At 56.2% G+C, this 10,808-nt stretch overlaps 1 protein-coding gene across 1 annotated transcript; it reads left to right on the top strand.

Moving 5' to 3' along the window:
• Positions 1 to 208: 208 nt before the first annotated feature.
• LSG1 (large 60S subunit nuclear export GTPase 1) lies at positions 209 to 10,288 on the top strand. Its single transcript, XM_083504171.1, has 14 exons — positions 209 to 349; positions 1,335 to 1,461; positions 1,541 to 1,661; positions 2,554 to 2,640; positions 2,963 to 3,049; positions 3,897 to 3,957; positions 4,807 to 4,986; positions 5,899 to 6,315; positions 6,433 to 6,534; positions 7,130 to 7,273; positions 7,731 to 7,854; positions 9,142 to 9,221; positions 9,409 to 9,585; positions 9,837 to 10,288. The coding sequence occupies exons 1-14, from the start codon at positions 266 to 268 to the stop codon at positions 10,005 to 10,007; spliced, it is 1,962 nt and encodes a 653-aa protein (XP_083360297.1). The 5' UTR covers positions 209 to 265; the 3' UTR covers positions 10,008 to 10,288.
• The last annotated feature ends 520 nt before the right edge of the window (positions 10,289 to 10,808 follow it).

The following is a 10,808-nucleotide window of genomic DNA, read 5'->3' as shown; positions in this document are numbered from 1 at the left end:
TGCCCCCGGGGTCCCGGGAGGAGGTCACGTGGCCCCTCGCCCTCTCCGACTTTTCCCCGCGGCTCTGGCGCCCCCTGGCGGCGCGCGGAGGAAGCCTCCCGGAACCGCAGCTCGCCGCCGGAGGTTCCCGCCGGAGCCCCCTCCGCGACGCGCCCGGCCGCGCCCTCCTACTGGCTCAGCCCGGCCACGTGACGCGGAAGGAGTCCCGCCAGTCGCAGTCCCCTTCCGGTTGGCGGCCCACGGGGCCCCGAGCAGCGGCGGCATCATGGGCAAGAAGAAGGCGGCGGCGGGGCTGGGCCGGGCGCTCATGCGGGAGCGCCGCGGGGGCCGCCGGGCGGCGGAGGGATGGGTGAGTGCGGGGAGGGGCCCGGGGACCCTTTCCAGACTCCCCGCGAGGCGGGCTGGGGCGGCCCTGGGTCGGGCTGCGGCAGAGGTAGAGTGCGCCTGAGCAGGGAGGCTCCGCGGGGTGTGATCGCCCGCCTCCCCGGAAGCTCCCTCGCTAGGAGCCCGTGCAAAGTCTGTGTAAAAGAACATGGTCAGAACGTGACTCGGTTGGCAGGTCCTGATTGAGCTTCTGTATGCAAAGAGGATAATTTTATAAAACATGAAGTAAGTTAAATAATATGGAGAGAATAAAGTGAGGTGCGTATTCAAGAAATCCAATTGGAGAGCATAATGGGAAGATCGGCGGTCATGTCAGAAATAGCTACAGAATGATGTACAAAGCAAATACAGTATCAATTTAGGAACAAGTGATTGTTTATTTGGTATTCTTAATTTTGTTCTTAACAATTACTGCTTATTTCTTTTATACAATGTTTCAACTAATAAAGCATAAAAAGAGAAAGTCTCTCTCTCCCCCCTCCCCTCCTCCTGCTCCCTGCAGCTCGGCCATGAGTAGTGGAGGCTTGAGGAGGAGGAGGAGGTGGGGGTGTGAGCCCTGCTTGCCCCCCTCACCCCCTGCCACTCCCAGGCCCCCTTTTCTGCTCCTGGGCCACGTGCATGCAGACTGCCCCAGGCTCAGCCCCCAGCAGCATCTCCAGGGGGGCGGCGGGAATCAACTGCCCTCCCCCCATCTGAAACACTGAAGAGCTGCTGCCGCTGCTGCCACCCCTTCGCGGTGGGAGGCAGCTTCCCGTGTCTGGAAAGCAGCTAAAGCAGAGCCTCCTTGTGCCAAGGCAGCACTGGAGAACAGGCGGCGGCAGCCATCTTGCCCTGCCCAGAAGCTTCTTGGAAACATCTGGCCAGGTGTTTCTGGTAACATGATGCTGGCCTAGGTGGGCCCTGCAGCTGGCCTGGTGAGGGGGTTCAAATGCTCTGCTCTTCCCTCACAGCTGCACACCAGCGAATTGAACGACGGGTACGACTGGGGACGGCTAAACCTTCAGTCCGTCACCGAGCAGAACTCGCTGGAGGAGTTCTTGGCTACTGCTGAGCTGGCTGGAACCGAATTTGTGGCAGGTGAGTCCTTGGCGAGGATGTTCCTGTGTTCCATATCCTGACACTTTTGCTGCTCTTGACAGCTTCTGTTGCTCTGCAGAGAAGCTGAACATCAAGATTGTTCCTCCTGAGGCTCGGACTGGTTTGTTGACGACGGAAGAGACCCGGAAGATCCAAGAGTTGCATGAACAGAACAAGCACTTCTTGTGCATCCCGAGAAGGTGAGTCTGTCGCAGAGTTCAGGGTGCTGGTGACCTTTCACGTTCTGTGCTGCCACCCACACCCCCTGTGTTATTTGCAGCCTGAGGGTGCTGCTGGTTTAGTAGCATTTCTGTGCCACATAAAACATGAGAGTGGTTGTAATGGCAAGAGATCTCTCTGGTTTGAAAATGGCGTTTGCAGTCAAAGCTGTAAAAGAGTACATAATATTCATAGCTTTTGATATTTCTGTGCTAATGAGCAGAGTATGGAAAATATGAGCATGACCACTTACTACAAGAAAGTAAAATGTGGCTTGCTAAGCTAACCTCAGGCTTGGTGGGATGATTCCTGTGATTGGGATGTAGGAATTGAATCCTGTGACTTGGATCAAAAAGAATGGATGCAATAGAAAGGGAAACAAGGAAAGAGTGACTTACCGTAATTATCATTTGTTTGTTTATTACCAACCCTTCACTCTTCAGTTGCAGGGTGGGATAGAGCTTTATAAACAATATTAAAAACAACTTAAAACAATAGAAATATAAGATGTGTCCTTACATACACCTGTACAGACTTCTGAGAGAGTGAACATGATAGTTCTGTGGAGAGCAGTTGGCTCAATATAGAAGCAAAAGTAAAAATACACAAAGAATGTTATGCCTGGAGCCTACCACAGACCAAACTAGGGTGTGTGTGTGTGTGTGTGTGTGTGTGTGTTGCTGCTGTCCTGAAACAAACTGCAGATGCTTTAGGGAAGCAAGAATTTATGGTACCGTGGAATTTCACTATCCTGATATCCGCTGGGAGGCAAGCTCTGCAAAGCATGAAATCTCTTTCCCTCCACCCACCCCCCATACTAATAAAACCCATAATCTGCCTTTGCTGATGACTTCCTGTGACTGGTGAGAGCAGGCCACGTTGGGACAAGCGGACCAGTCCTGAGATGCTGAACCAAGCAGAAAGAGACAGCTTCCTGGAGTGGAGGAGGCGGCTCGCCCGGTAAGTGGCCCCTGCTGCTGCTTCCTCTTGGGGGGCCTGGGCCTCGGGGGGCTTGCATTTTCCCTGGCACCACCGGGGAGCACAACATCTCAGGTTTCTTTCTGTCGAGGATTTTCACAGGGTGGAGCCATGCGCCTGTGTGGGCAGGGATCAAGAAGCCCACTGGGGCAGCAGCAATATTCAGCGGACGGTTCAGTCCGCCTTACTCTTGAATGCTGTTGCCTCAGTTAGAAAGCTGTTAGTTCAGATCAGAAACCTCTGACCTGTGATTATCCTGGCCTCTTAACACTCCTGCTTCCTCCTTTCCTGCCTTCCATTCCAGTCTGGAGGAAGAACAGAAACTCATTTTGACCCCATTTGAGCGGAATCTGGATTTTTGGCGTCAGCTGTGGCGAGTCCTTGAAAGAAGGTAAAGATGGTCCTTGCCCTGTGGCTCTCCCTCGCTGGGAAGCCGCTTGCTGCTGGTGGGAATGGGTTGGAATCCTGTTCCAGAGACATGGGAAAAGGTTAAAGAATATTGGGAAAGGATTTATAGTGAGTTGAAAAGCATGTTTAAAACAACATTCCCAAAAGGTCCAGAGGCCTTTCTGTTATAAATAGTTCAGACTGAAGTTCCCAGGTGTCATAAAAAAATATTTATGTATGCAACAATGGCGGCTCGAGTTTTGTTAGCCCAAAGATGGAAAGTGAGGGAGGGCCCAAATACGAAGGACTGGCAGCTTGAGATGATAGAATTTGCAGAATGAGCAGGTTTAAAATATAGAATAAGAGAGCAAGGAGAACGTCTCTTTAAAGAGGAGTGGCAAATCTTTGCTGAGTACTTGGAAAATAACCGTGTACAGCTAAAGACGCTGGCAGCATTAAGATAAATTCCACAGTGTGGTTACTGTTTAAATGAAGTAGGAGAATTGACTAAAATGGTTACAGTAAAATATGCAGGAATGAAGTAAAATGAACCATGGAAGGAGAAGGAGATAAAGTCATAGGATATATGGTATTATGTAAAATGTTTCGTTTGAGATGTATAAATTGAAAATTTAATTTAAAAAAACTATTAAAAAGAAAAAGAACCTTGTTCCAGAGGCCTCAAGCCCTTGCCAGGGCCTGAAGTGCTGGAGCTGGGATTCCCCCACCTGAATAGCTACATGCTATTATTGCAGTGGTTGTCTCTCCAACCTGGGCTCCTCCTCCCTGGTTGAGGCGAGGGGGGAGCTAGTGGCCAGTGAAGCAGCCGCCCCTTCCCTTTCCTCTTGCAGTGATATTGTGGTTCAGATTGTGGATGCCAGAAACCCCCTTCTCTTCCGATGCCGCGATCTGGTAGGTGAAGCGGGCCGGGCAGCGGGATTTACTGGGCAGCTGCTCAGGGTGGGGGGGGGGTTGTCCTGTTCCCCGCTCAGTTGGGCCCTTGCTCTGTGCTGCAGCTCCCAGGCTAGATCGCCGATGGCATCTCCTGGGAGGGCTGGGAGAGAGTCCCTTGCCTGGTGAGCCGCTGCTGCCAGTCAGTGCGGGCAATACTGAGTTAGATGGACCGGGGTGTGACTCAGGATAAGGCAGCTTCCTATGTTGCTGTGTGCCAAGCAAGCCCAGACTCTGCCCAGACTCTTCAGGAGCACAGGAGGCTGTTTTATCCTTGGTCCATCTAGTGTCTACACTGGCTGGCAGCAGCGGCTCTCCAGGCTTCCAGTCAGGGCAGTCCCAGTCCTTCTACTGAAGGAGATGGTTGGGACCTGGGTTGCAAAGCCATTGCTCTGCCTCTGAGCCCCTGTCCTTCCCCAGCATCTGGGGGTAGGGGAAGGTGAGCATTCTGGACCTGAGAAGCCCACCTAGTCCAGCCCCTCGTCCCACCCCAGGAAAGGAGAATCTCCCAAACACCCTTAAATAGTGCAAAGCACCCTCCAGGGGGGACAGAGGGGCCCACCTGTCAATCGCCGGACGTCCCAAAGATGCCCAGCCAGCTGCTTTGGCCTGCCACTCTGCATGGGCATTCCCTGCCTCTCTCCCATGGGCCCAGTTGTTGTGGAGTGGGGGGCGGGGGGGGCTTGGCCATACAGGGAGGCCTCAGGAGGCCCCTGGGACGGGGGTCGCCCATTGCAGGGAGAGAGGACCCCCCCCCCACTGAGCCTGGAGGGTGATTCTGCTGCCTCCCCGCCTTGCCTCTCCTCCCAGGAATGCTACGCCAAAGAGATCAGCCCCGAGAAGGAGAACCTCCTCCTGCTCAACAAGGCCGACCTGCTGAGTGAGGAGCAGCGCTGCGCCTGGGCCCGCTTCTTCCAGGACGAAGGGGTCCGCGTGGTCTTCTGGTCTGCCCTGGAGGAGGCCAGGCGCCTGGCGGAGGACAGCTTTCAGGTAGCAGGCGCCTCGGGGGCAGGCGGCTGGGGCGGAGGGAGCGGCTTCCACAGGGGCAGCGCTCAAGGCTTTGGCTTTTCCAAAGAGCCTTCCTGCCCCTGGGCACGCAGGATCCTTTCCTTGCAAATACTCCCAGGGTCAAAACACTTTCTGTGGAAGAGAAGTGCTCAGGCTCGTAGAAAGCTCCCCAGACGTCCTGCAACACAAGAGAAGCTCCGCCTTCCATGGGCTATAAGCCGTGGGGCTCCACTTTAACCTCCATGGGGCATAAGCGGTGAGCCGGTTCTGTCACAGTCGGCCTCCAGCCCAGCATCCAGAAGATCTGGAGGGCACCAGGATGGGGGAGGTGGCTCTGTAGCCCCCCGTTCTTCTCCCTTCCAAGCTGGGCTTCATGTACTGTGGATTTTCCTTTGGCCTCCAGAGGGAGGTGATCAGGCAGGCACTGGTTGGTATGTCATAGAATCAGAGAGTGAGAAGAGAGGGATTTCAGGAGCCATCCTGTCCAGCCCCCTGCAATGCAGAAATCTCAGCTGAAGCACCCCTGACAGGTGGGAACCTCAGCTCTGCTGAAAAACCTCCAGTGGAGGAAAGTCCAAGGGAGACTGTTCCACTGTCAAACGGCTCTTACCACCAGAAAGTTCTTCCTGACGTTGAGTCGGAATCTCCTTTTTCGCCATTTGAATCCACTGATTCAGGTCCCACCCTCTGGAGCAGCAGGAAACAAGCTAGCTCCACCTTCCGGGTAACAGCCATCCTGTGTTTTGTGCTTTGCATTCCAAATGTTTAGTTCTGATAGCCAGCCTTGAGGTGCGATTCCAGACTTGTTTAATGAAAACCAGTGTCAGGGGCGGCTGTGTTCTGCTGAGCCTTCAGGCAGAGACGTCTGCCCTGAATTCTGTCCCATTTGCTCAGGGGTCAGAAGCTGCGCAAGAGCCAGGCCTGGACGAGGACCATTCCAGTGAGGAGGAGATGCAGACCTCAAGCCGCCACGTGGAAAGGGGACCCGGTGCTCTCTCGTGGCCTCCTGGGAACACAGAGCCCGGCAGCAGCGAAGAGGAAGACAGCGACGTCTATGAGGACTGTGCGGAAGAGGAGGAGGAGGAGGACGCCTGGCTGACCTGCTCTGAAGACGAGGAGAGCAGAGCCCCTGTTGGGTCCGTGGGGCAAAGCAGGACTGATCCCCCCCAGAGCCCGAGGGCAGCAGGACCCCCTCAGGGCCAGCCGCTCAGGAACAGCAGCCGCTTAGTGCAAAAGGAGGAACTCCTGGAGATTCTGAGGACGGTTCACTCTGGGAGGAAGGTCAGGGAAGGCGAAGTCACTGTTGGGCTGGTGAGTTGGGGGACCGACTTGGAGCCGGGCTGCTTGTCCCTCCTCTGGTGCTGCAGGGAGGAGCCGGTGTGCCAGGCCTGCCTCTGTGCCAGCCGCTTCCTCCCTTCCTCCCTCTAGGTGGGCTACCCCAACGTTGGGAAGAGTTCGACCATCAACACCATCCTGGGCAAGAAGAAGGTCTCTGTGTCGGCCACGCCGGGTCACACCAAGCACTTCCAGGTACTGCCTGGCTGACCGGCTGTGGAGGGTATGGCTGCTGCTGCTGCTGCCAGGCCGGGAGGGGCAGGGGTCAGTCCTGCAGGGGCCCCACTTCCATGGGAGGAAGTTCTCTGCACCTGCCAGGGCAACTCCCTCGCCTTTGGGGAAATTCCAGCTGTGGCAGAGTGGACGTGGCCCCAGCCCCACAGGCCTCCCCATCTCCTAGGAGCAGGTTAGGAGGGCAGTGGGTGGGGGGGTGGGCCCCAGAGTCTCTGCTCTTGCCTTCTTCCTGCACTCCTGCGCTTGTGCCCCCTCCTGCAAGGAGTCCTGCCGGCCTCTCATCCTGGCCTTGCCCTCCTCCTTGCTTGCTGCCAAGGCACCTTCCAGTTTTTGATTTTACCTTAAGAAGCAGAGCAGGAGCTGGCGGGGAGGCCAAGGAGAGCCTGCAGGGAGTGGCGGGCGCAGCATGGGAGCCGGGCCAGGAGCTTCCGGCAGCCCCAGCTGCTCTCGCCCTGCTTGGCGCTGGTCCTCCATAGCTGCCTGCTCTGGGCTCTAGGGGGCCGGTACCTGAGGGGAGCCGGAGCTGAGCGCCTCTGCTGTTCCCGCCCCCCTGTAGACGCTGTACGTGGATCCGGCCCTCTGCCTCTGCGACTGCCCTGGCCTGGTGATGCCCTCCTTCGTCTCCACCAAGGCGGAAATGATCTGCAGCGGGATCTTGCCCATCGACCAGATGAGGGACCACGTTCCCCCCGTCTCTCTCATATCCTTTGCTTTTTTCTGGGGGTGGGAATAATCTCAGTCAGTTCTCCATCTGCAGAGCATCCAAGGCTGGCCAGGGGTCCTCAGCTTCAGCCCTGCCCCAGACAGGAGTTGGCTATATTGGGGTGGGGGCTTTCTAGTCGCCTTGAGTTCCCCTCAGTTGCCTTTGGGTAGCTTTGCTGGGAAGGGCAGTTGTTCAAACTGAGGCGGGCAGGAGATGGGCAGCTGCACCTGCTCCCCTTCACAAAGACAGGGCATCTCCTGATTTGCTGCTGTTTCAGGAAAATGCCCCTCCAGATGCAGCAGAGGGGCAGGGCAGAGAGAGGCAGCCTCAATTGCAAGGGAAAGAGCTGTCTTGGGAGGTGAGGAGGGCAGCTGCCCAGGTGGGGGGGGGGGGCTGGTCTCGCTTTGGGCACGTTTCTCCCCCCTCCCCACCGCTTGCTCCTTCACTGGCCCACGTCTGCCAGCGCATCCCCCGGCCGGTCCTGGAGGCCACCTATGGGATCAACATCATCCGGCCTCGAGAGGACGAGCCGCCCGATCGGCCGCCCACGTCCGAGGAGCTGCTGACGGCCTACGGATGTGAGTTGCCGCCCTGCGAGGGGCTGCCGCTGGGGTTTGGCTCCCTCCGAGGGGCTGCTCCTCCTTTGGCCCAGGAAGGGCTGACTTGATTATGGATTTAGAAAAGTAACTTCTCTATAGCGGTGTCTCAACAAAACATAAGACGGAACACTAAAGATCCTGTCTGTTTGTCTACTGAGACCAGGGCCCTGCAGGATCTGATTTCTTTCCGCTGGGCCTGTAAGACAGAGTTGTTCCGTCTGGCCTTTGGCTGGGAATCAATTTGGTTCCCTCCCCCTCTTTCTTTTTTCCTTTCTCCTCCTGTGATGGAACTCCTATTTGGGGACTTCCCTGGCTTTTTTCTGACCCATGTAGGACCAGTCTGGATAGTTAGCCTTGGTGAAGACTTGATGTTTTTATCCCCCAAAAAGTTTTTGAGTTTCCACTGAAATGAGGCTGCATTTTAATGTTTTAATGTTGTATTTTAATCTTGTTTTTTAAGCTGTATTTCATTCAATTGTTTTTATATATGGTGTTAGCTGCCCAGTCTTGGCTAGGAAGGGCGGGTTATAAATTATTATTATTATTATTATTATTATTATTATTATTATTACAAAGTTAAAAGTGGACCACGGGATGTCTAAGCCGTCTGCATAGGCCTGGTGGCAGAGAACCCTTTCCAGCAGCGCTTAGGCGTTGGCACAGAATCCCCTGGCGCAGAGAGCCCTTCGTCTGCCAGAGCTTCTCCGGCTAATTTCTGTGGCAGCCTGCCCTGTCCTCTCCCTACAAACATCAGAAGAGCCTGCAGCTGGATCAGGCCCAAGGGGACCCGTCTCACCCAGCAGCCTCTTTTCCCAGGGGCCACCCAGATGCCCACAGTGGGGAGCCAGGGAGCAGAACGTGAGCACAAGAGCAGCAGCAGCTGGTATTCAGAAGCATGGCTGCCTTCAGCCGTGGACGTGGCATGTAATGGCTGTGGCCAGGAGCCTTCGATCGGCGTCTCCTCCATGAATTCATCGAATCCTCTTGTAAAGCTGTCCAAGTGGGTGGTCATCGCTGCCTCCTGCAGCAGGGAGTTCCAGGGTTTCACTCTGTGCTGCGTGAAGAAGGAGATTGTTTTATCGGTCCTGAACGGTCCTTTCAGTTTCATGGGATGCCCCTGAGTTCTGGTGTTAGGAGTGAGGGAAGACACCTTTTCTGTGTTCTGCATGCCATGCCTCATTTTATAGGTTTCTATTCTGTCGCCTGATACTTGCCTTTTCTCTAAGCTAAAAAGTCCCTTGTCTCTTTCCTTCCTCCTGGCCCAAGACATGAGAGGCTTCATGACGGATCATGGGCAGCCCGATCAGCCCCGCTCGGCCCGCTATGTCCTGAAGGACTACGTCAGTGTAAGTGCTGGGGACTCCTGAGCCCCCCCTCAAGGCTCTCGGGAGGAAGGGGGGCGTGCTGGAAATGGAGTAAATAAATGTGTCCTGGGGGGGGGGGAGATGGAATCCTTACCTTCTCCAGGTCTTGACTTTCATTTCTCCCTCTCCTGCTGCCTGCCTCTCCCCCCGCCCCCCCATTTTCTCACAGGGCAAGCTGCTCTACTGCCACCCGCCTCCTGGCACTGACCCCCAGGACTTCCAGTTGCGTCACGAAAGATGCCCCTTGCAGAGCAAGGCCGGGCAGCGTGAGGCCGGGCGGCTGCCTGGCAGGAGCCCCAGAGCAAAGCAGATCGAGAATGTGGTGGACTCTGCCTTCTTCCACCAGGTCAGGGGCTGTGTGCATGCAGGCAGGGGGCGGAGGGGGGGGGACGACGACGACAAACCAGGCACCTGCTCTGCTCCGACGCCTGCTTGGGTGAAATATAGTGCACCTGGTCAAATCCTGCTTGGCCTCTTGGGCTGCCCCCTCCCTTCCTCTTTGCCCACACAACTTGGCCTCTTGGCTCCCCAGGTGGGCCTGTGCCCCCCATGTCACCTGGAGGCTCCCCCTTGACACGGCCTGCCTCTTTCTCCCAGGAGAACATCCGGGCTCTGACCAGAGGCAGCCAGTGCCTGATGGGCAACCGAGCGGGAGGCCCCTCTTCCGCGACCGGCGCCGAGGACGCCCGAGGCAAACCCTGGAAGAAGCACGGCAACAGGAACAAGAAGGAGAAGATCCGCCGCATCACAAAACACCTGGAGGCTTGACTCTGTGCGCCTCTGCCCCTCTCTGGGCAGGATCTCACCTTCACCAGAGAAGAGAGGCAAGAAGAGGCTGAGCCCACGGGCTGGACTCCCCCCTCCCCATGCAGGGGACTGTCCCTTGGCGGGCCTGACCAAGGAGAGGCGCTCCGGCCCTGTGAGGCTCTCTGGTCAAAGCGCCTGGAAGAGGAGGAGGAGGAGGAGCTTGGCACCCACTTCACCTCGTGGCCCAAGCCTGGAGCAGGAGGCCGTTCTCCACTTGCTGGCAATAAATTTTTCTTACCTTTGCCATCATTGTCTTTCTGCAAGTGTGGCAGGTAGATCAAGATGCAACCCTGTCCTGTCCTGACCATTCAGGTGCACTTTCTGACACCCCCCCCCATGGCACCAGACCCCCTCGCAGCCACTGTTTCCGGAACCCTTGAGAAACAGCCGTTCCAAGGCTTCTCAGAGGGAAGCTCTGATTCTGCTTTGCCAGCCTGAAAGGGCTCCTTTCTGGGCACTGCCCATTCCCTCCTGGCTTCCGGGCAGGACTTCAAGTTCTTTCTTTTTGGCCTGTGAAAGGGGCTCCCTCTGCCACCCAGCCTTTCCCCCCAGGCTGTTTTGCAACCTGCCAGGGGTCCTGGGCCCTCCAGCTGGGAGAGGGGCACCTCCAGAGCCAGATGCTTTTCTCCCAACGGATTCCATTGGCAAAAAAGGAAATTCCCACTAAACACCCAGAATAAATTTCTGGCGGTGCGAACTGCTAAACAGGAGAACCGTCTCTCTCAGGAGGGGTGGGCTCTCCTTCCTCGGAGGTTTTAAAGC

This window comes from Podarcis liolepis (assembly GCF_965112155.1).
Source record: "Podarcis liolepis genome assembly, chromosome: 5".
Taxonomy (NCBI): Eukaryota; Metazoa; Chordata; class Lepidosauria; order Squamata; family Lacertidae; genus Podarcis; species Podarcis liolepis.
This window is presented reverse-complemented; position numbering and strand designations above follow the sequence as displayed.

Excerpts from the sequence above, each read along its gene's own strand:
- LSG1 (XM_083504171.1), top strand. The coding sequence starts at position 266 with ATGGGCAAGAAGAAGGCGGCGGCGGGGCTGGGCCGGGCGCTCATGCGG. Across the intron at positions 350-1,334 it reads GCCGGGCGGCGGAGGGATGG|CTGCACACCAGCGAATTGAA; the intron begins GTGAGTGCGGGG and ends CTTCCCTCACAG. Across the intron at positions 6,535-7,129 it reads GTCACACCAAGCACTTCCAG|ACGCTGTACGTGGATCCGGC; the intron begins GTACTGCCTGGC and ends GCCCCCCTGTAG.